The 25,399-nt window shown below is 34.7% G+C and overlaps 1 protein-coding gene across 1 annotated transcript in view; it reads right to left on the bottom strand.

Moving 5' to 3' along the window:
* LOC129138159 (MAM and LDL-receptor class A domain-containing protein 1-like) overlaps nt 1-25,399 on the bottom strand; it is a 52,132-nt gene that overhangs the window by 9,564 nt on the left and 17,169 nt on the right. The window contains exon 2 of the mRNA XM_054674404.2: nt 13,555-13,642. Coding sequence (XP_054530379.1) covers nt 13,555-13,642 — 88 coding nt within the window. The remainder of the gene's footprint in view (nt 1-13,554; nt 13,643-25,399) is intronic.

Raw genomic sequence — 25,399 nt, 5'->3', positions numbered from 1 at the left:
TATAACGATTAGAGATTTTAACCAATGCCATGTGGTATTTTCCTCAAGATAGTACTTTAATTCATTAGTGTTAATGTGTATATTGTAATTCAGTAATTCTGAATGCTGTCTAGTGTTTTATTATATGAAAATATATTGTAGTTAGCCATTCTACCGTTAATGATTTTGGGGTTGATTCTTCTAAGGTATTGTTTTCTCATTTTGCACATTTCTCCTTATGTATCTAGAAATGGAATTGCTTGGTTATGGGGTATGTACAATTTCAACCTTAGGTGATAATGCCAAACCAGTTTCCAAAGTAATTCTATACTTCCCAGCAGTATATAAACATTCAACATACAATATGTACTTGCCATTCATTCGTATATTTAGGTTTATCCATGTGTTTGCCATTTTTCATCACATCCCTGGTTGAGCTCATTTTGTGTCTTTCTGAGATTCACATTTACATAGTTCATTTGTCTGAACTGCAGAATCTGGTGCAGTGAAATAATATTATTTTGTATGTGTGTATGTGTGTGTGTGTGTGTGTGTGTGTGTGTGTGTGTGTGTTATCTTTTAATGCCATCTTAACCCTCTTTCCTGAAAAAGTTTTGCTTTGCTTTAGGCTAACAATTAATAGTTTTTAGAACTCTGAAAATTATATCTGTCCTCTGACTTCTGTTCTTGCTGTTAAGAAGTCAGTCATCAGCCTAATTGTGCTTCTTTTGCAATTCACTCACTTCTGGCTCTCCTCTCCCCTTTCTCTCCATCTTGTCCATCCCATATGCTCTTACTCCCTAACTCTGGCATTTACTTTGTCTTTCTGTTCTATTTCTCAATACTCTCTCTTTTTTTCTCTCACCTGGAGATTTCCCCTTTTTAAGCTCAGCTTGACATTTAAATCAATGCACGTTATGTTATAGTTGACATTTCTAGGAATAAATAGTGTCACAGTTTTTAGGTCATCTGGTCTTCCATACTACTAAAATCAGCAGTCTGTTGTGTGTGTGTGTGTGTGTGTGTGTGTGTGTGTGTGTGTGTGTGTGTGTGAAGAGAGAGAGACAGTCTCACTGTCGCCCAGGCTGGAGTGCAGTGGCATGATCTCGAATCACTGCCACTTCTGCCTCCCAGTTCAATCGATTCTTTTGCCTCAGCCTCCTAAGTACCGGGATTACAGGCACCTACCACCATGCCCATCTAATTTTTTGTATTTTCAGTAGAGACCGGGTTTCACCACGTTGGCCAGGCTGGTCTCAAACTCCTGACCTCAGGTGATCCACTCGCCTCGGCCTCCCAAAGTCCTGGGATTACAGGCATGAGCCACCACACACAGCAAAACCAGCAGTCTGAACTGCATCTTTAGTTCTGATTTCAACTTAACTAGAGAATAATCATTAGAGAGAAATCATGGACATGAGTTGGATGACTTGAAAGAGAGACCGATGAGTTCATACTGAGGAAAAGTAGAGACAATTCATTTTTATCTTAAAAAGGTTTCAGAGAATAAGTAAAAGGACAACTACTCTAAGCAAAAACATAGTAAGAGTTCATAATTCTTAGTCCTATTCTCATTACTTCCTTATTACTCCACCAGAATGAGGAAATTTTACAAACCAAGTAAGTCCAATGTCTTGCATTGAAGAGAAGAGCACTAAAAGAGCTAAATGAGAAAAGCGTTTCTTCTTCTGGAGCTGAACTTTGCAATTGGTGGTGGTTGTAACTGGGAAGATGGAGTTGCAGCTGATTTCACAGATTCTGTGATGTGGAAGTAAAATAGAATCCAGAAACATGGTCAGGCCAGTTCTTCATGTGTGACTGAGGCATGACAAGTACTGCAAGATTCCTGATGGACTCTCTGGTCCTCACACATTGTTTAGACTTTCCTCTAAGGGACATGAGGTCAACTCATTTAACTTTGCAAATACTTAGAAGAGTATTTTCTAAAGTATCACACTCTTAACTCAGGTGATGCTAGAAATGACTATGCAGTATATAGAAAGAGAGAGCAAGAGAGTGAGAGAGCGCATGAGAGCTCCTGTCTCATCCTCTTTTTGTAAGAGCACTAATCCCATTATGAGAACCTCATCCTCATGACCTAATCTACTCCAAATTACCTCTCAAAGGCCCCACTTCCAAATACCATCTCAATGGGGATTAAGGTCTCAAGATATGCATTGTGGAGTGGGGCAAATATTCAACTTATTACAAAGCTTATAGGGTTTTGTTGGCCTATAATTGCTTAGAATAAGGCTAAAGTTGGTAGTAAAGATAGATTTAAGTCTCTTTAAACAAAGAACATTAAAATCTTTGCAGATGAAACAAAAATTGAAAAGATGAAATGCATATGACTGAAGTTTGCACTCACTAAGAAGCAGAGATTAGTCTGGTTTGATCTGATCTTCTTCCACATCTCTGAGCCACAGGGGAACCAAACTACCTGCACATCTGTCATGTGGAAGATTTCATAAGTAGATGTCTCAGGCTCCAAATGGACTCAGTGATCTAACTCCTCGCTCTGTAACTTCACTGTAACAAATATGACAAACTTCAGGCTACATTAATATATTCTCTCTGGTAAAATAGATTTTCCAACTTGTTTTATACTAGACTTCCCTCCCTACAGCCATTCCCACACTGATAATTAAGCAAATAAAAACAACATTTTAACATCTCTAGTCCTTGATAAATTATTACCAACTTTAGACATATGATTACTGAATGAATTGCTTGACTAATATGAATCATTGTACTTTATATCTATCTGTAGCTAACAACGCATGTTTTCCCTGTGACTTTTTGAGTTAAGAAATATATTTAATATAAAAATGTAAAAGCGTATTTGAAGCTTAAACAGTCTCTTTAGAAAATTTAAAATGTTTAAATATCTATAGCTTTTGGGGGATATCATACATTTCTTCTATTTCACTTAGTACAATAAATTGGAGTTATACTCACAAGCTGAAAGAACTATGTTTAGTATGATTTTATGGAAGTGTCTGTGTTAGATATACTTTCCAGGTGAAAAGGTTTTATGAAAGCATAGCTATTCTTTGGATACTATTATAACAACTGTGTTATAGCTGTTTGCCACAAACTATGCAGTGCTTTTTTTTTTTCTGTCTCCGGTAGCCAATCAGCAATTTTTGAAATACTTCTGCTTTATAACAAAGATTCAATGACATTTTCCTTCTTTACAGGCATTCTACTATATTTGAATGTGACTACAAATGACTGAAGTAGCAGATGGAAAATTTCCAAGCTGTGAACTAACCATTTAGACAACCTTCTCCATGTTTAACATTTAGCATTTCTCTCAAGAGAGAATGTGAAACAATGTAAAAGTTTTAACTTTAAAATAAGTTAAGTGAATAATTTGTTCAATTTTATTTTCTAAGAACACAATAAAACTGTTAATTGAACATATCGCAGACTTTGGCCAAATTTTTTTCCCTATATATATGCTAAATCAATTTACAGACTACACCAAAGAAGCTAAAACCAGAATATTTAAGATTGCAATCACCAAGGCTCAAATTTCTTTATTTTTCCCCTGAAATCTTACTTTAAACTGCAAAACTTTCCAATAATCTGGTATTTTCTTCTGAGTCTACTCCTCCTTTAGAAAAATACAAAAGAAAGGCATATTTAAAAACACAGTGCTTTCATGTAATTTATTATTCGGAGACAAATATAATGAACACGCCAAACAGCGTATTAGAAGATGAAAAGCTGCAGGTGATATCTTAAAAGTAAAGCCAATAGTATTTACCCTGTTCCCCTTGCTTTTTGATCCACACTGAAACAAACATTCATCTCTGCAGAATAAAGGAAGACTTAAACACCATTTTTAAATAAAGCTGGTGAGACATTGAAGCTAACCAGAAGGGATGCCAAAAATGTAATCAACCCAGTTCAACAATGACAAAACAACACATTTAATGTCTGAGGGGTGGGGGAGGACATCATAAAAATTATGTTAAGCGTCCTTAAAATAGTCATCATATTTTATCAATTTGAAGGCATCATCAATTGTACAATGTGCCACTGCTTTAGTTCCTGGGGAAAACAAAATACTAATAATAATGTAAACATGGATATTCATATAATACTTAAATTGTAATAACTAATAATTTTAGTAACAATTCTAATGTGCATGCTGAAATCTGAAAATTTAAAAGAGAATAAAGAGCACATAAATTATATTTCAATTTGCAGACAGTATTTTGTGATGTAGTCAGTGTTTTATTTTTCTAAATAAACTAGCTATCTCACCATTAATCCTTGGTGCAAGAAAGAAAATTCCTGTCATATATGCTCAGCTGAAGAAAATATAATTCTGGCCTTTCTAATGAAGGACAGAAAGAATAATGAAAAGCAAATACTTCCTTTGAGATACACACTTTTTAATATAAATGTCTCAGAGCAATTCTTAATCTAAACTGAAGATCTGATTCAAGATATAAGGAAATATCTTTAACTTTGTCATCATTCCTCACCGTGGTCTCCTCAGGTAATAGACAACATCATTTTACAGCTATGCAAAGAACTGTAGAAATGTATTACATGGCTAAGTTCCTACTAGAAATGTAATTAATTTTGCCTAATGGATTAGATTAAAAATAGGAATTTATTTACATATTGCATATCCATTAACAAATTACTGATGCTATAGTTATTTTTAATAACATTTATCTTTTAGTGTTTATAGTTATAAGTGATTTACATATTATCATTACAGTACTAGTGGTGTGTATTCTGTATTCTGAATTTAGAATTATTTTTAAATATTATAAATATAAAAAGATGTAAATTGTGAAATTAAAAACATAAATGTTGGGGTGGGAAGACGTGTAGGATTTTTGTATGGAATTAAAATAAAGTTTTTATCAGCTTAAAATGAATTGTTGTAACTATAAGCTGGTTTTTGTAAGCCTTATTTAAACACATAGCAAAAACCTATAGTAAATACACAAAAGGTAAAGAGAAAGCAATCAAAGCATACCACTAAAGAAAAATCATCAAATCACAATGGAAGATAGCAAGAGAGAAAGAAACAAAAGATCTACAAAACAGCTAGGAAGGAATTTTTTAAATGGCAATAGTAAGTCCTTACCTATTAATAATTACTTTAAATGTAAGTGAATTACATTCTACAACAAAAAGACATAGAATGTCTTAACAGATTAAAAAATATATATATCCAATAGTGTGCTGCGTACAAGAGTCTCACTTCCACTTTGAGGACACAGATATACTAAAACTGAAAGAACAAAAAACACATTTCATGCAAATGCAAACCAGAAAAGAGCACAGGAAGCTAGACTTACGTAAGACAAAATATACTTTAAGCAAAAAATGGTAAAAAGAGACAAAAAGTCATTATATAAATATATAGCAATTAATCAAGAGGATATAATAATTATAAATATATGTACTCAATATGAGAGAACCCAAATGTATAGCAAATATTAATAAATCTGAGGGGAGAAAGAGACAGCAAAACAATAATAGTAAAGGACTTCAATATCCCACTTCCAACAATGGATAGATCATATAGACAGAAAATCAATTAAGAAACATTGAACTTAAATGATACTTTAGAGGAAATTGACCTAACAGTCATATACAAAACATTTCATTCAACAGCAGCAGAATACACCTTCTCAAGAGCACACAGAACATTCCCCAGGATAGATAATATGTTAGTCCACAAAACAAGCATTAACAAATTAGGAAGTTTGAAGTCATATCCAGCATCTTTTCTAACCACAATGGTATGAAACTAGAAATCACTGAGAGGAGAAAAGTTGGAAAATTCACAAACATGGCAATTAAAACAACACACTCCTTAAAAACCAGTAGGTCAAAGAAGAAATCAAAATGAAATAAAAAATCTGAGATAAATGAAAATGGAAACACAACATACCAAAACTTATGGGATACAGCAATAGCAGTTCTAAGAGGAAAGTTTATAGTACTGAATACCTACAAAATAAAAAAAAATCAAAAATAAAAAAACTCAAATAAGCAATCTATCTTTATACCTCAAGGAACTTGAAAAAGAACAAACTAAGCTCCAAGTTAATAGAAAGAAGGAACTAATAAAGATCAGAGCAAAAATAATTACAATGAAGAAAAAAATAAAAAGATCAATGAAACTGAAAATTAATTTTTTGAAAAGATAAAATTAACAACCATTTAGATAAAAAAACAGAAGACCCAAATAAATAAAATCAGAAACAGACATTACAACTGAAGCCACAGAAATACAAAGGATCATACGAGACTGCTATGAACAATTATACTCCAAGAAATTGAATAGCATTAAAGAAATGGATAAATTCCTACAAACATACAACCTACCAAGATGGAATCAACAAGAAATAAAAAAATCTAAACAGATGAATTATGAGTAATGAGATTGAATAATTAACCAAAAATCTCCCACCAAAGAAAAGTCCAGGGCCTTATGGATTCACTGCTAAATTCCACCAAACATTTAAAGAATTCAAACCAATCCTTATCAAACTCCTCCAAAAACTGAAGAGGAAGAAACACTTTCAAACTCATTTTTTAAGATCAGCCTGGGCTGGGCGTGGTGGCTCACGCCTGTAATCCCAGCACTTTGAGAGGCCGAGGCAGGCGGATAACGAGGCCAGGAGATCGAGACCATCCTGGCTAACACAGTGAAACCCCGGATCCACGAAAAGTACAAAAAATTAGCTGGGCATGGTGGTGGGCGCCTGTACTCCCAGCTACTTGGGAGGGTGAGGCTGGAGAAAGGCGTGAACCTGGGAGGCGGAGCTTGCAGTGAGCCGAGATCATGCCACTGCACTCTAGCCTGGGCGACAGAGCAAGACTCCGTCTCAAAAAAAAAAAAAAAAAAAGAAAAAGTAAAAAAAAAAATTCAGCCTGATTCCAAGCCAGAAAAGGAGACTACAAGGAAAGAAAATTACAGGCCAATATGACTGAGGAATATAGATGCAAATCCTCAACAAAATACTAGCAAGCTGATTTCAATAACAGTGTAAAAGGATCATATATTATGACCAAGTGGAATTTATCCCTGGGACATAAAGGTGGTTCAACATATGAAAATTTATAAATGTGATACGTTACATTAACAGAATGAAGGCTTAAAATCTTATGATCACGTCAAAAAATGTAGAAAAGGCATTTGACAATATTTAACATCCTTTCATGATAAAAACTCCAAACAAATTAGGAATAGAAGAAATGCTCCTTAATACAGTAACAGTCTTAAAACTTTTAACAAGTATTGGGAGGATGTGGGTAAAAGCGAACCCCTGTACAAGCCCAAAGTTAACATCACACTCAATGGTAAAAAGTTAAAAGCTTTTCCTCTAAGATCCTCAAATCTTTGTCTCTAAGACAAAAATTCATAGAGAACTACAAAAGATTCCAAATAGCTAAAGCAATTTTGAACAAGAAGAAAAAAACTGATGGCATCATACTTCCCGATTTCAAATTATATTACAATGCTGTAGTAATCACAACATCATGGTACTTGCATAAAAGCAGAAACATGGACCAATGGAGCATAATAGAAAGCACAGAAATAAGCCCACACATATAAAGTCAAGTAATCAATAAAAAAAGTGACAAGAATATGCAATGGGAAAAAATAATCTCTTCAATAAGTGGTGTTAAAGAAATGGATATCTACATGCAAAGCAAAATGAAATTGGGCTCTTATCTTACATCATGTACAAAAATCACAACAAGAGAAAGTATTTCCAAACCATATAACCAATAAGGAGTTAATATCAAACTACGTAAGAAACTTATACAACTCAACAGCAAAAACAAACAAAACAAAAAACAACAACAAATAATCCAATTTTAAGAGGGGCAAAATACCTGAATAGACATTTTTTTCCAAAGAAGACATAGACAACAGGTATATGAAAAGGCACTCATTATCAGTAATGATCAGGAAAATGCAAATCAAAACTACAATGAGATATTGAATCTCATCTGTTAGGATGTCTATTATCAAAAGTTAAAAGATAGCTAGTGTTGGTGAAGATGTGGAGAAAGGGGAACACTTATACCCGTTGGTAGGAATGTAAATTGATACAGCCATTATGAAAAACAGTATGGAGGTTGCTCAAAAAATTTAAAATGTAACTATCCACATGATCCAGCAATCCCAGTTCTGGGTGTATATCCAGGGGCAATAAAATCACTATTTCAAAGAGACATCTGGACTCCAATGAACTCCCATGTTCATTGCAGCATGATTCACAATAGCCACAATAGGGAAACAACTTACATGTATGGAGATAGATGAATGGATAAAGAAAATCTAATATATATGTACATTGGAACATTATGCAGCTTTAAAAAAATCAAGAAATCCTGTCTTTATGAAATTAGAATAATGCCATTTCCATTACACTAAGTGAAATAAGACAGACACAGAAAGCAAATACTGCATGATTGCACATGTAAGAGGAATCTAAAAGTTGAACTCACAGAACAGAGTAGAGAGGTAGTTAGCAGAGGTCGAGGGATGAAAGAAATGGAGATATGTTGGTAAGATGGTACAAATTTTCAGTTATCCGAAGAATAAGTTCTGGTGACTATAGTCAGCAGCAAGATATTGTACAGCTGAATATTGCTGAGAGTAGATCTTAAGTGCTTTTTTTTTTTTTTTTTTTGAGACAGACTCTTGCTCTGTCGCGCAGGCTGGAGTGCAGTAGCATGATCTTGGCTCACTGCAACTTCCACCTCCCAGTTTCAAGCAATTCTCCTGCCTCAGCCTCCTAAGTAGCTGGGATTACAAGTGTGTGCCACCATGCCCAGCTAACTTTTGTATTTTTAGTATAGACCACGTTTCACCATGTTGACCAGGCTGGTGTTGAACTCCTGACCTCAGGTGATCTGCCCACCTCGGCTTCCCAAAGTGCTAGGATTACAAGCATGAGCCACCGGGCCCAGCCAAGTTCTCTTACCACACACACACAGAGGATGGGTAACTATATGAGGTTAGAGATGTGTCAATTACTAATAGTTTGATTGTGGTAACTATTTCATAATATATAAACATGTCAAAACATCATATTGTACACCTTGACTATATACCATTTTGCCAATTATATCTTAATAAAGTAGAAAAAATAAATTAACAATATTATAAAAGTATTGAAACAAATCAGGTATAATTAATAATTGAGAATGATTTGAAAATTAAATTAGAAAAAAGCTATAGCTCAGAATATGAGAGAGAAGACTTGGAAGAGCAAATGATGATGTTTTAAGACAAAGTAAAAATAAACTAATTTAAGGGCATAAAAACTATTGGGGAATATTAATAACATTTTTGGTCTAATATTTGTTTTTCATTCAAGTCAACACTGACTTGAATTACAGTAATGGAAAAAAACAGAAGGTCCGAGAAATATCTTGCAGTTGTAGTCAGTGGAATTTACAACCGAAGAGGTTTAAGAAGAAAGTCAAAGATGACTGCGGAAATTCAAGCCCAGGTTGCTGGAGAACACTGCTTTCATTAAAATTACAAGGCAGGCACGAGGGGAAAAGGTTGATTTTGAAGTACCGAAGAAAAGTAAAATAATCTACTGCTCAGTCATTTTCTATGAAATAAAAGTTGTAGGTAAGATAGAAACCCACATCTTGGGGATTAGGTCAACATTCTGGTTTGTGTGTATGTGACTTTGAGTTTTTATTTATTTTGCTTTGTTTTATTGGCCAAAGAAGAAAAATGCTATAAACAAATAATCAGTTAATATTAAAAGGAAATCAATGCCCCTTAGTGAAGTTACAAGCATGATTCTTACTTCAGATAACATGATGCTATGAAAAAAAAATGACTGGAAAGCATCAAGAGCAACATTTTTTTTTTTTTTTACGTAGAGCTCAATTTGTATTTTTGTTTCATTTTATGGTAAGATTCCTTTATCAAATTCCTTTATCAAACCTATGGATTCAACAAGCCTTGTGGTTTTGACCCATAGTTTATTTTGTTATGCCATTGCAAAAAACACAGCTCCTACAGTTTTTCAAGTTTTTTTATTTTTCTTCCAAAACTTGAAACAGAAAATTAGGACCAACACTCAGTAACTGATATTTTGCATCTCTGCCTATGCTTCTAGTAGCTGTTTTACCTCCCCTGGGAACTGTGAGCCACGGAATGGATTTAGCCGGATAATTAGGGCAACAATAGCTTCAATGGTGACTTGTGTTTCTTTCCTGTGTTCTTTTTTTGTTCTCTTCTCACTCTGAGGTCACAGTGATTCTCTCTAATCTCAGATTTGGGGGCAATGTGGGGAAAGCCCTGGCCACTGAAATCATACCAGCTTAGGTAAAATCACAGTCCAATCCTTAATTTTGTATTCTCATCCACGCTACTTATGTCTTTAATTTTTCATATCTGTAAACTGGAGATTGTAGCCTCTTCCTTTCAGGTTTAGTGTGTTTGATGAGCCCTATAATACTAGTGGTGAACATTATGGTTCCAAGAAGCAGTGACTGTGTCCTGCCACTTTACAGCTAGGTACCCTTGAGCACCTTATCTCCTTTTCAATTTCCTCCATAAAACTGGTATAATAAAGGCATTAATCCTGCCCCACGTACAACATCTATTCACCTATGATGGACCAGGCACTCTTCTAGACTCTTAAAACATTGTAAGATTAAGTAAAATAAAATATGTATGAATGGCCGGTTGTAATATTGTCCATACACATCACCTCTCTTTCTTGTAAAGATTTTCTATCTCCCCTACCCCTGCTGAGCTCCCTGTAGGTGGAAAATACTTCTGTGCCCCATTGTTAGGATCTGATCAATGGATAATGAACATGAACAGACACAGTAAGATGTATACCATGTCCCAGTTGAAATTTCAAATATGCTTTTTTTTCCATCCTCTATGAAATGTGTCAAATAGGGACTTGGTCTTTTAGCCATGGTCTCAGAGAGATAGGACCACATGAAACAGAGACACATAGCTTAGAGCTACATAAAATTACACAGAGATATGATTAAGATCTGTCTGTCTGTCTATCTATCTGTCTGTCTATTTCTTTGCTCTTATTCTCTTTGCCAACCCACACGCTTGAGAGCAAGAAATAAATGTAGTCATAAGCTACTGAGACTTGGCTTTCAACAAAAGCTGACTGACATATACTATAGTATCTGGCACATAGAAATACTTAATATTTTAGCAATAATATTAAAACTAAACTAAAATATATAACGAGAGTATATAAAACAGCTAAAATTATTGACATTCCTCTACCTACTTATCCATCCAACAAGTATTTGTTGAGTACTAGTATGTGTCAAATACTGTTCTAGGAATTGGAGATTAAACAGTGAAGAGGTGATATACCTGCTCTCATGCAACTAACATCATTATGGGGGAAAATAGAAATTTAACCATAAGGGTGATAGGTGATGTGGAGAAAAATAACACCAGGAGTAGAAATAGAAAATGCCAGATAAGAAAGAAACTGTGTTGTGTTGTGTTCAGAGGAGGCTTCCCTGAAGAAGAAACTCTGGCAGAGACCAGAAGGAAGTAAGGGAGGGAGTCAGATAGACATCTGTGGGAAACCTGTTCCAGGAACAGGGGAAAGCAGATGGAAAAGCCCTAACTATATGATATGGTTTGGCTGTGTCCCTACCCAAATCTCATCTTGAATTATGGCTCCTATAATTCCCAAATGTCATGGGAGGGACCCATTGAGAGGTAATTGAATCACGGGGGCAGGTCTTTCCTACACTGTTCTTGTGAAAGTGAATAAGTCTTACAAGATTTGATAGTTTTATAAAGGGGAGTTACCCTGTACACACTCTCTTTGCCTATAACTTGTAAGATGTGACTTTGCTCCTCCTTCACCTTCTGCCATGATTGTGAGGCCCTCACAGCCATGTAGAACTGTGAGTCAGTTAAATCACCTTTCTTTATAAATTACCCAGGCTCGGGTATGTCTTTATTAGCAGTGTGAGAATGGACTAATACACCATAAATTGGCTGAAGTGCTCAAGTATTAGCTAAGAGACCTTTGTAGTAGGAAAAAGTGAATGAGATATACACTGGTGAAAGCTGAATTCAAGAGGTATAAGGGGTTAGTCATTTATTCCTTGGAAGCTATCATTAGTTTGAGGTTTGCTCTGAATGAGATAGAAAGTCATAGGAAGATTCTGACAATAGAATGGCCTAATCTCATCTAAGTTTGAAAAGAAACGTGGGCTGCTGTTTTCAGAATACAGCACTCAAGGGTAGGAGCAGATATCATTTAAAAAGCAATTGCAATAATCCATGCATAGACACTGGTTGCTTGGACCACGGGGAAAGTGGTGAGGGCAATGAGGAGTGGGTACTAAACCAAATTTGTTAATATAAACCAGATTTGTTAATATGGAATAAACAGCTAGATATAAACTGTCATTTGCTGAGATAGGGAGGTATACAGGAGTGGCAGGATTGAGAGGCAACTGGTAATCAGGAATTCACTTTTAGGCATTGAGAGGTAAAAGTAAATATGTTCAATTCTGCCTCTTGTTTTACTAGCCTTCAAGAGAGGGATTCGGCTGTCTCCAGAGTTCTATGAAAACCATGACACACAGTGGTGACACCAATCGATCCTGTTAGGATGCTGAGTGGTGGGTAGGATCAGAGCTGTGTCACATAGCTACAACTGAAAATATTGGAATCAGCCCCATCCCCTGACTCTGCATGGGATGGAGCTGGTGCTCCGCAGACCAGTGAGGCTAAGATGATAGAGCAGGGATGGATGTTAAGTTTTCGGCAATTGAGAATGTTGTTGGGCCCCAGCCTCTGATCACTCCAGGGAGGAGATCATGTTCCCTCTTGTCGTGCACTTTAAGAGCTCTCAGTCTGAGTGCCAAACTCCATTAGTTTAATATCCAGTCTTCTTAGATCACTATGCACTTCTCAGAATGGGTTTCTCCTCATAACACTATTCAAGGCCTGGGTTGTGTTTATTTTAGGTTATTTTCTATCATTATCTTTAAGATGCCTTCTAGACATCCAGGTTAAGCTGTTGAGTAGGTAGTGAGTATATGAGTCTGGAGTTAGGGGAAAGTTTGAAAATCGATATATATCTGGAAAATATGTCATTTATGTCATTTTAATAGACATAAGTCCATAAAATAGTGAGGAAATGGTTGACAACAATTGTTAGAAATATTTAAAGTGCCTCCCGAGGGTAATCTGAGAGGTTAATAAAGTATCCAATGTGATGTAATTATAAGGCAAATGGTTTGGTTATTGTAACTCCTTAAATATAATGGAATTACATTTTAACTTCAGACATGATTTTCTAGTATTTTGCATGTGATAAGTCATAGACATAAGTGATTCAAACATCTTGACTATGTTTGACACTTTAAAGCTAATTACTAGCAAGGATCTAAAAAAATCTTTTCCAGAGTTAATAGTTTTGAGAAAAAGAATAAAAGCAAGGTCATGTTGGAAATTTTGTAGAAATGAAATATTGATTTCCTTGCAAGTTTTCCAAGTAAACGGATTTAGAAATAACCCCAAATTAAAATGTTCTCTCTTACCAGGGTAGAGGGTGCAGTCCATAAATGACAGATCATCAATCGCAATATCTCCAGTGAAGCCATCTCCCACTGAAGCCTCCACCAATATCTAAAAAAATAAAATAAAAAATAAAAATAAGAAATGTGTTTATGTGGTAAAGGAAATTAAGTTATGGAATGGATGAAGAGGAATTTAAAATGTACCCAAATATAACCTTCTGTGCCATTAAAAAATTACTTTTCAGTAGTCTCCAGAAGTGGTAATCTTGCCTTGAATACTCCTAGTAACAGAAACCTCCATACTTCATTGAGCCTATTAGACCCATAGAGCTCACTGCATTTCTGATAAGTTTCCATTTTTGAAATTTCAGTATATTAGATTGATATCCACTGCCCTATAACTTTCAGCCATTAGTTCTAGATTTGTGTTGTTCCCTTCTGGTCCTTTAAGTATTTGAAGGCAAATAATTGTTCCCTCATCCTCCTTGGTCATCTGTTTCCCAAATTAAACCTCCTCACCCTCCTAGACTTTCTACCAGAGTTACTTGCTAGGATATACAGTTTTAAGGGCTTTAAAATGTTTCTCACATGACACTGATTCTGTAACACTTTATGACATTGGCTAATCGTGATTAGATCTCCTTCAGGGCCACATTAATCACAGTGAACTCAGATGACATTTGTGCTGCTGCAGGAGCTGCAGTTCCACCAAAACTTAGTAAAATATGAAATACCACATATAGATGAACCACTGTAGTATATGGTAGATTGTGATTAGGGTTGAGATTTACTGTAACAGAATTGATCATGATGAATTATTTTAATACTTATGCAAATGTGTTGCATGCTTACTAGGAATCCCAGCATAATTTAATAATAAAGAACTTCTAGCAAACTCAAACTTAGAAAAATGCATTACGTTTTCCCATTATTATATGAACATATGTTTTCATTTCATTTTCCTCACAAATGTTATATGTGGGAGTTGAAGTTTCACTTTTCAAGCTCTATCCTTCATTTGAAGTTACCACAAACATTATTTGTTGACATTGTCCTTATGAAAGAAAGTTTTAAAAGGTCAAATTGCTGACCTCAAACCTCTTAACACTTTTCTCCAACTTTCTACCCTTTCTTGAGGTCCACCAGGATTTTCTCCCTGATTTGTCACTCAGGAAATTAATTAATTTGGGAAATGTTTCTGCATAGAACTAGTGGGCAAATATAGTCCCCCTGACATTGTTTGAACAACATTTAATGGTGTTGTACAGGAAGTGTCCTGCTGTTTTACAACGAGTCTCTCCAAACATAAAAATGCATCCTTTTTCCCACCACCATCAAGAGTGAAAGGCATTATAGGCAGAGAAAACAAAAATGTATAAAGAATGTTTAGTCCAAACTCATACAATTATTTTCAATAAACCTAAACTAGCAGACAGAATTTGAAAGAACATACTACAGAAAAACGTACTCTGTTTTATTTTTTAAAATAGAGTTGGGTGAACAATTGGGGAAAAGGCACAAATATAAATTAATCACCAATTAATGTCCTGTACCCATACATGTAAATCCCACTGCAATAAAACACAGAACATGCTAACAAATTGCTTAGAAGAAACAGCAAAAGAAAGAAGAAAGTAGGGTAAATAAAAATAAATACTATTGACTTGGCCTCACTCCTCATGATTATCATTATCTTATTAATGAGAAGGAATAGAAAATTGATATTAACATCCCACTTCACAGAGAGTGAGGCTGTTGTACATATAAGTAGCTGTAAACCAGTTTTAGGGATATATACACATTCATAGCTCCATTCTGGTGTTTGGAGTCAATTGTTCCAAGACTTTTTATTGTCTTTATATAGTCACAAATTAAAGAATTGGCTATTTATGAAAATTTAAGACAAAATTCTGTAACCCAGAGAGGGCCATAACAGGTTACAGAATGTGATTTGCTCAAGGCATTTTTCCTTTGGAGTTTACTTCATGTTGCATGAGAAGTATTTTAATATTGTTTCTATCTGCATTCAAGGCCAATGGGAAGACAGAAACAATCCAAGACAGAAGACAGTTGGGTTTGCTCTAATACATAATTTAATCATAATTTTTACCAAAATATCTTCAATTTGCTAACCTCTAAATGTTAGCATTCTTGAGAATTAATGAACAATACTTACAATTTGAGAAACTAAAATTGTCCATTTGTATGATAGTCTCAATCTCTTTTGAATATTTAAGAAAAGCATTTTTAAAAGAGTTTTTGATAATAATCACACTTCAGGAACAAAGTTATGACTGTTAAGGTTTAACCCTACTTTAACCCTATATTTTAGTCTTGCAAAAAATCTTGGTAAATTATTCTAAAATACTAGTCCTAAGAAAATGACCACAAAAAGAATAAACCCAAATGCCTCTATTATGAAAACGTCACTTTCATTTATGGTGTTTTTCCCCGAGAACGAATAGAAGATTATCAAAACACAAGTATTATACACTGTATATAAGATAGTATTGATTCTGGAATTTTAGGGAAGTCGAATTTTACTCCTAAGTCCCATTGCTACCTTACGGAGTGCCTCAAAGGGCAACTGAAAATCCAGTTAATTTAAATGACCTGCCTTATCTGTACAGGTCAATTCTACTTATATTAGAACTATCATCGTCTTGGAAATGTTATGAAGTAAACCAGCTCATCCAAGCTGTTCTTTGCATGGGCTGCCACCTGCTCCACATAAAGACAGACTGGCCTTGGTAACCACGTTGGAACTTTGAGGCTTAAACATTAATGAGGCTCTGGCAACTTTCCTGAACTCATCCTTCTATGTATTTAGGAAACTGAATGACTGACCAAAATTTTAAATGATATAAAAACGATTGTCCTCACATACAAACACATGTTTTAGCCTCCGGTAACTCATAAGAGAAATGGAATTAATTCAACCTGCTGCTTACTTTCACTTTAGCCATCATGTATTTGTAAAATATTACACAATTCCAATATAACATATCAGTTTTTAATATAATGTATCCTCAGACACATTATATTAAAAATTGGTATGTTTTATAACTATAATGTATTTTCAGATATATTATAAATTTATAAACTTTAAATAAGAATTTCTGTCTCAAACAATGTATTTTATATGAAGATACATTATATCTGAGGCAGAAATTTTAGTTTAAAATTTATAAAAAGCATATATTCTATGTGGAGCAACTGGGACTCCAATGCATTCCTGATGAGAATCCTAAATGGCACAGCCATATTAATACAACTAATTTGGCAGGTTCTTATAAAATTAAACATACACTTTTATATGACATGGCAATGCACGTGTAGGTATTTGTTTATTCAAGACAAATGAAGATGTGTCTAAACAAGAATCCATTAACAAGGTTTATACAGGCTTTCTTAATAATCTCCAAAAGCTCAAATCAACCGAAATATCTCCCAACTGGTAAGCAGATAAGCAAATTGCAGTATATTCATACAATAGAATACCACTCAGCACCAAAAAGGAACAATGATGTATGCAACAAAAGCTGTGAACCTCAAAAGCATTAAAGTGAAAGAAGCCAGACTCAAAAGCCTGTATCATTTATCAGCTCCTTTTATGCCATTTTAGAAAAGTCAGAATTATTGGTGTATTAGAATACTCTCATGCTGCTATAAAGAACTGCCTAAGACTGGGTAATGTGCAAAGAAAAGAGGCTTAATTGACTCACAGTTCCGTAGGGCTGGGGAGGCCTCAAGAAACTTACAATTGTGGCACAAGGGGAAGATAACATGTCCTTCTTCACATGGTGACAGGAGAGAGAATGAGACCCGAGCAAAGGGTGAAACCCCTTATAAAACCATCAGATTTTGTGAGAACAGTATGGGGGAAACCACCCCCATATATCCACCTGGTCCCACCCTTGACCCATGGTGAGTATTACAATTCAAGGTGAGATTTGGGTGGGGACACAGAACCAAACCATATCAATTGGGAAAGAAATCAGATTTGTGTTGTCAGGAGCTGGGGGTGTAAAAGGAGGAGATTGACTATATCAAGAAATGGAAGATTTGGGGGAATGGTGGAGATATGCTCTATTTTGGTTGTAGTGGTTGCTTACACAACTGTATACAGTTGGCTCTTAAACAACATGAGTTTGAACTGCCTTGGTCCACTTATGTGTGGCTTATTTTAAATCAAACACAATAAAAAATACTTGTGGCTGTGAAAGATACAGAGCGCCAACACTTTGTTTCCAGTGTAGGACTTGAATATGTGCTGATTTAGTTACATGGTGGCAGTCCTGGAGCTGATCCTCTGAATCCCAAAAGACAACTGTACATTTGTTGAAATTCATAGAACTGCTCACCTAAACAGGATAAAATCGACATATAAATTATACCTCAATAAACAAATACAAAGCATTTATTCTATACTTATTGCCAAAAGTCATCAATGTGTCTATTACTTTCATGTCTTTTTCTCAATTGCTAATTTAATGTGTGGCATTTTATAACCAGCATATAGTAATCTGAAGAATCTCAATCTATTCTTCAATTCAGCTATGAACAATTTTCTGTTGCTATCCACTTATAATTTCCTAGAGGGCAAATACTTACGCTCTCTCTTATACTTCTTAATGATACCCACTTATTTTTCATTGCATTTTCCAATAATCAAAAATGCACAAACAGAATGAAAGGCATTACATGAAGCTCTCTGTTAGCCCATTTTAACACCTAAGGTGTTAAGTAAATTCTTATAAACACATTCAGAGTACGATCTAATATTTAACCACATAACCTACAATTCTTGGGAGCTTTTAGAAAATCAGCTTAGAATTCCAAACTTTTTAGGCCAATACTGGGGGAACTATTTGCTGGATACAATATAAAAGGGTTTTAAAATCATCTTTGCAATTGTTTACACAACCCTGAAACCAATCTCTATGAAATAAAACTCAGATTTGGCCTGACAAATTTTATGATTCTAACTCTGTGGCTGACTCTATCACATACACAAAACTGCAGAATAATTGGAGTTTTTCAACTACTATAGTAGACATATGAAAACCATTTATCATGAAACAAGGGTCATAAGTGCCATATTAAAACTGTGTGAGAAACTAGGCAAAGGAATGGGTAATAATAACATTGTTGTAATAGTAGAGACAAAATAAAATGCTGGGATATATAAGTAGTCAAGAACTATAAGATGATTACTGACAAAAAAATATGATGTCTACCAAATCTCTTTTCTTATTTTGGGAAACAAAATCATAACAAAATTTATGTTGATCTTTTGGCATTATATTGTATTTCTTCTTAGCTAATGTCTGGCTTATAGCTTGCTGAGAACTTTTGATTAAAAAAAGAAAAATGAGTGCCTACTTAGGCATTGTGCCAAGTGATTCCACAGTTAACAGGAAGGAATAAATTCATCCCCATCCTTGACTATCTCACCATTTACGATAGAGAAGACTAAATGGTGGCCCTTGGGCTGGACCCAGTCCATAACAGTTTAGTTTAACTCCATGAGTGCTCTTGAGTCAGATTGGTTGCCAATATTTTAAAAGTAGGATATCTTACAAGAAGACATTGCTCCTCAGCTGCTGCAGACACTAGTCCTCCCTATTATGCACCCACACCAAGGTTGTCAGCTGCCATTCATTATTTTAAACTTCACCTACTTTATTAGTTCGTTTTCACATTGCTGTAAAGAACTATGTGAGACTGGGTAATCTATAAAGAAAAGAGGTTTCATTGACTCACAGTTCCACAGCCTGTACAGGAAGCATGGCTTGGGAGTCCTCAGGAAACTTACAATCATGGCAGAAGGCAAAGGGAAGCCAGCATTTCCTACATGGCTGGAGTAGGAGGAAGAGAATGAAGGGGAAAGGGGGAAAGTGCGACACACTTTTAAACAACCAGATCTCATGAGAACTCCCTCATTATCATGAAAACAGCAAGGGGGAATCCACCCCTATGATCCAATCACTTTCACCAGTCCTGCCCCGAACACTGGGGATTACAAATCAACAAGAGATTTAAGTGGGGGACATACAGTCAAACCATATCACCTACTTCTTTCAATTCATGTCCCATGTCTGGTTCCCATAGTTATTTGGATTTGCCATTCCTTGCACAGTTCAAATCAGAAAGCATGAAGGGCCTGAGATTTTACCCTACTTGGAAGCTAATGAGTAAATTTGCCACTATTTCATATATATACACTGATATAAGACACTAGATCCCTGATACAGAAAGACAGGAAAAAGCAACAGCCAGAGAAGTACCTTCCATTCTCACAGGGCAATATGAGGAGGCAGGGATGTTTACCTGCATGTGAGACAGTCACACCATAGGAGAGGAATACAACATGAGGAGACTCTAGCTGGAATAGGCTGCTGGCATGTCTGCCCAGTCTCCCCTCCAGAGAAAGAGAGGTGGCAAGAAGAGCTTATTTTTACTCTGGAATGTAAGCAAATGTCTCAAGGTAAAGACCATTTAAATACGCCCTTTGCTCAAAGGCTGAACTGTGCCAAACAGGAGAAATCTGTGGAGAATTATCTCCAAACAGGGCACTTGGATGGTGCTACATGGTTGAAATATTTCATTTGTGGAAGCATTACGATCCCTTAATTCTTTTCTAATGTATCTGCACACTGGAATGGTTAAATCAACTCAGCTTCCCCTCCCCTTATAAAATGTCTCATTTCATACTCTTCTGAAGGAAGGAGTCTCATTTGTTAGAGTCTTGCAGATTCAACTACCCACCTGCTGCTTGCCCACAAAGCCTTTTCCCATCAAGGCCTCTGCTGCGTTGAGGGCAGAGAGTAAATAATAATAATAATATTAAAAGAGAAATAAAAAAAGATTTAAGAAATTGGGCCATTCAAAACCTCAGACATGATTTTTTACTTACAGAGAACTCTTCCTGCTAATCTTGTTGAGTGAAAGAGAATACACACATTGAGAGAGAGAGAGAGGTAGAGAGAGGGAGGATGTGGGGAGGTGATCATTACTTTGGAATCTAAACAAATGTCTTGCACATATCATCACACACATCATCTCTAAGTACTCAAGTCATATGAGATTAATTTGCTTTTTGCGGTTTTTAAAGGATTCACAAACCACAAAGTTCATTTCAGTTCCATTTTCCTCTGTGTGTTTTTAGATGCGCAAAAAAAGGGCCCAAATTGGGGCACATTTGTGTTTTTGCCTCTAATATATAACAATGCCTTCCTGAAACCCGTCTAAGTAAATTTTAAAAAGAATCAGTGTTGATCATCTTGAAATTAGTTTGCTACTTGAAACTCTGCACACTCACATGCTATTTTAAAATACCCTCTGAGAACCCATATACCCTGTAACCCACTTCGCATCTCATATATTATGTGAATGAGGACAAATTATTCTCAGTTTTTCCAAATCGTAAAAATTATATGGAACCTATTTTACTAAAGGTTACAATGAATGATTTAATTGAAAAAAGTCTGGTTGATATTTTAGAAAAAAGTGAAGAAGGTTCAGAGCTATTGATTAAAATTTTCATTAAATTGTGTTTTTATTATCTAAAAATGACATCATAAGGTATAAGATTTTAACAGAATACAATGCACTACTGTCCGATCAATAGGCTCACACATGCCAAAATTAAATTCTTATTTAGGAAGCATAGTTTTAAAATTCTTAAATGTCATTTTTTTTCCCATCAGACTAATTTTATCTTCCATACCATTAAAGGTAATATTTAAGGAAAAGAGTTGAACTCTAATTTATTATTTTAATATACAAGTCTTTCTACAAAAAATCATCACATGCCTTTCATTCTCTTTGTAAAAGGAGACACCAAATCCCAAATTTCCCCCATTTTTATGTTTCTATGTAGCAACTTAACACTGATGTAGACCTAAAGTAGAAATAAAAAAAAGATAGATTTAAACTCTACTTAAACCTTAACTAACCCATATTTGTCTTTTGTTCTAGCTCAATGTCCCACATACCCACTCATTAGTTATTGTGAATTAGAAATTGTATCTGAAGTTCCAGGTTAGATGTTACTTTCTCAGAGAAGCCTTCCTTGACCACTCAAGCTAAGGCTATTTTCTTTTTATTTTTACAAACTTCTTATTGTTTATAATCACATAAGTATTTGTGCATTTAATGTTCGTCTTCTCTATGAGACTTTAAGGACAACCTCCAGGAGGGACACTGAAGGACACAAGCGCTGCAAACACAGCATCCAGCACAGTAACTAGCACATTATAAGCTCTTAATGTATTTTAAGAAAAAAAGAAACTTCCCCTTTCAACTAAAACTGTTGGTGTTACACTTGGTGCCATGCCATATCCCATCTGTTTTACATGACATACAATTATCAAAAAAAAAAAAAATGTGCCAAAGATACTGATTACGCTAATATTTCACACTACTATCTAAACTGCTGACAAATCCTGCATCCTTTTACTTTGAAACCGTGTCTTTCTCTTCCTTACATGGCCTAGTTCCTGGATTCCAATTCGATTTCTACCTACATTTATATAGTTTTGCCATGACTGTCCTCCTTTTTCCATTCCCCAACTTATGCCTGCATTTCCAAGTCCTTTCCTTCAATCTTCGGTTATTTATCAAGCATCACTTTCTATCTGGAGTAACATCAATTTCATTTGTTAGATGAATTAAAAGAAATATATATACACACATACACACACGTATGTGTGTATGCATATATATATGTGTATGTGCACAGAGACATATACACACATATGTGTGTATATGTTTTAATTTATATTATATATCATATAAATATATTTAATATAAATATATAACATATAATTTATATTATAAAATATATAATATAAATTAAAACATATACACATATATGATATACACGTATATCATATATGTTATACATCTGTATAATAGCTATTAGTTGTGGCCAGTCTTACAACATAGTTTTTAAAATCTATCATTTTAATACTAAATGGGTCCATAGAGAACATTTAGAATCTAAAATTCTTAGTTTAGATCTGAATAAATGAGACCCACAAAATTTAAATAACTCATCCACAGGCCCATAGAAAGACCATTGGTTAAATGATGTCCAAACAGTCAAAGAGTCTAATTCTTGACTGGTTTAAAAAGTCCAAATGCTTCAAATTTTTACTTTCACTTTCTCTTTTACAAGGCTTCTTGCTTTTTTTACTGATCACATAGTCACTAATAGGTGTCAAATGACAGAGGAAGCTATACAAATAATACAAAACCAATTTAAACAGTTATTTATATTTAAACAACTATTAATTCTTACTATAAAATTGTAACATCTACCAAGTGGTTAGCACTATACTAATAATATAACATTTTCTACATGTGTCACATTTTATTTTTTTTTCATGGCACCTTAATATTCATTATGTAACTGACTTTGGACCCTTACAAGAGGAACAAGTTCTGTAATAATAAATGTTTTTCCAAAATAAACTTTTTTCAATTTAGATTTTAAAATCTCATTTTAGTGAAAATAATACCTGCTTTTGAAACTGTTAGATTAAATTAAATTTGGCCTAAAGCTTCCTCCATAGTTATTACGTAGTACTTTGAATCCCTACATAGCAAACAGCAACCTTAGTATGTAAACAACCAGCAATCCAAGCGTATACTCTTGTAAGCGAGTGTCTGCCAATCACAGCAGCCAAAGTTCAGCACAAATGATTAAACCATGTTCATATAAAGCAAAGGCCTTAGCACACCATGCTCAAATAAGGCAAATGCTGAGCTCTAACCAATCAAGCTGTTTCTGTATGTCACTTACTTTTTCTGTCTACAAATACTGCCTGCCCATGTTACTGGGTGGAGCTCTCTGAACTTCTCCTGGTTCTGAGTGCTGCCCAATTCATGAATCTTTCCTTGCTCAATTAAATTATGTTAAATTTAACGTGGGTAAAGTTTTTATTTTAACAAAATTAATGCTGTTAATAATATTTTCTTCTTTAAAATTTATAGTATTTCATTTGAAATGTAACTTTTAAATTTTTATTGTCAAGTTCCTGTCCACTTTGTAATTGCTCTTCAAATCTGACTTCCTTGAAAATAAAAATATAATGTTAATGTTATCTTTTTTATTATTTACATGTGGAAATGCTTTGGTGTCACTTAAGCCTCTGATTCCCAAAATGGTATTTGAGGGTATGTTGAACATTAACTGTGACACGATGTGCACATTATAATGTAGTTTGGGGGTGGGGGAATTTAGTTCATCAAAATCTATAATTTAACATAAATTTCTCCTTACAATAAGGCTAATATATATAAAACAGACCTTACAAGACCAAAGAATCATAAGAACACAGGAATAGTCATAAGTGTTGCAAACTCTTTAACATAGAAACTAAACATCACTCCTTAACTGCTTGAAAAAAATAGATAATTTTAATTCTAGAAATCTAGAGTAAAATCTCTTTGGTGGTTTATACCTTCGGAAGCCCTTGCAACCCAAGTTATCCTTGAATATTTAACAGCTATTTCATTACTTATGTGATTTCTTAATGTGATGAATGTTAAGAGAATATTTTTAATGGAGTAATTTAATTTTTGAACATGTTGAGGGTCATTAATTTCTTAAGGCTTTTTGTTTTTGTATTTCTTTTTCAGTTTGTGAAGATGTGGCAGTAGTACAACCAACAAGCCCTTTGGCTTTTCTATTTTAAAAAATTCCATTTGCAAGAACTTTCTAGATCTTCAGTTCATGAGATTCTAGGCACTATGTAGACTAGCTGTGCAAATCAACTATTTTTGATTATATATTTGGTCAAAGTTTTGCTAAACATCTTTCATCATAATTTCACTAAACCAGGTGGCAGCCTTTCTCATTATACACATTTGTATAATGGGATTTTTGATGGCAGTGAGTCACACAACTAAAGAAAAAAGAAACACACTGTTGTATAGAGCCACATATTCATATTAAGCTCAGTGATAGAGAGCATCCCTTTATATCAAACTGATGAAATTGTCCATTAATGCTTTTCCCAAACTGATCAAGCATCATATTTTTGTACATATAGAAATAAAAATTAAGTATTCAATTCTGACAAATTAGTATACTACTTTCCCTGAAAACTGGGAATTACTTATCAAAACCATTATCATTGCATTATCTGGCAGCTCAGCAGGATGGTCTTTTATCTCAGTTATGCCTGGGGTAAATATTCAAGCAATCACCTCAGCTTCATCTGTCACAAGATAAGCCTGAGTTCTATTTTTTGTTCTTGTACTCTGATGTCCAGCCACTGCCCCAGGCTCCTATTTAAGAGGATGAGTTTGTCTCAAGCAGTGCCTCAAATCAGAAATCCCTTTAAAGCATTAGGTCAGAAATTCCAGATCAAATTATATCCAGGCTTTTCCCCCTTCATGCCCAGGCATCTTACAGCAGAAGAAAATAAGCACTAGCGCCTCATGCCAGCCTCTTATGGTGTCTCCCCCTCTGGGTATATTCAGCTTGTGTCTGGTCTTCAGTGACCTGGACAGTATCCCCATAAAGTAACCATAAAACAAAATGCCAGTTACTTAATACAAAATGAAAATATAACTCTACATGTGTCTGAATATTTATGCTAGCTGTTTATCAAAATATGGTTATCAGGAAAGGAAATCTACTTGAACAAAATGAAGGATAGAAGTGTTTGCTAAGCAGATAAAGTAGAGGGAGAGAGGTCTGGAATATTCTATTGAGATAGTATCAGCAAACTAATATAGTCAGTTGTCTACCAACTAGAAAGGGATACTGTATTGACACCACAGAACTAAAAGCACAGATATAATCTTCACCATTAACAAAAGCTCTTATTAACTGTTTGACACATCATCA

The sequence above is a fragment of the Pan troglodytes genome, chromosome 21 (genome assembly GCF_028858775.2).
Source record: "Pan troglodytes isolate AG18354 chromosome 21, NHGRI_mPanTro3-v2.0_pri, whole genome shotgun sequence".
In the NCBI taxonomy this organism is placed as follows: Eukaryota; Metazoa; Chordata; class Mammalia; order Primates; family Hominidae; genus Pan; species Pan troglodytes.
This window is presented reverse-complemented; position numbering and strand designations above follow the sequence as displayed.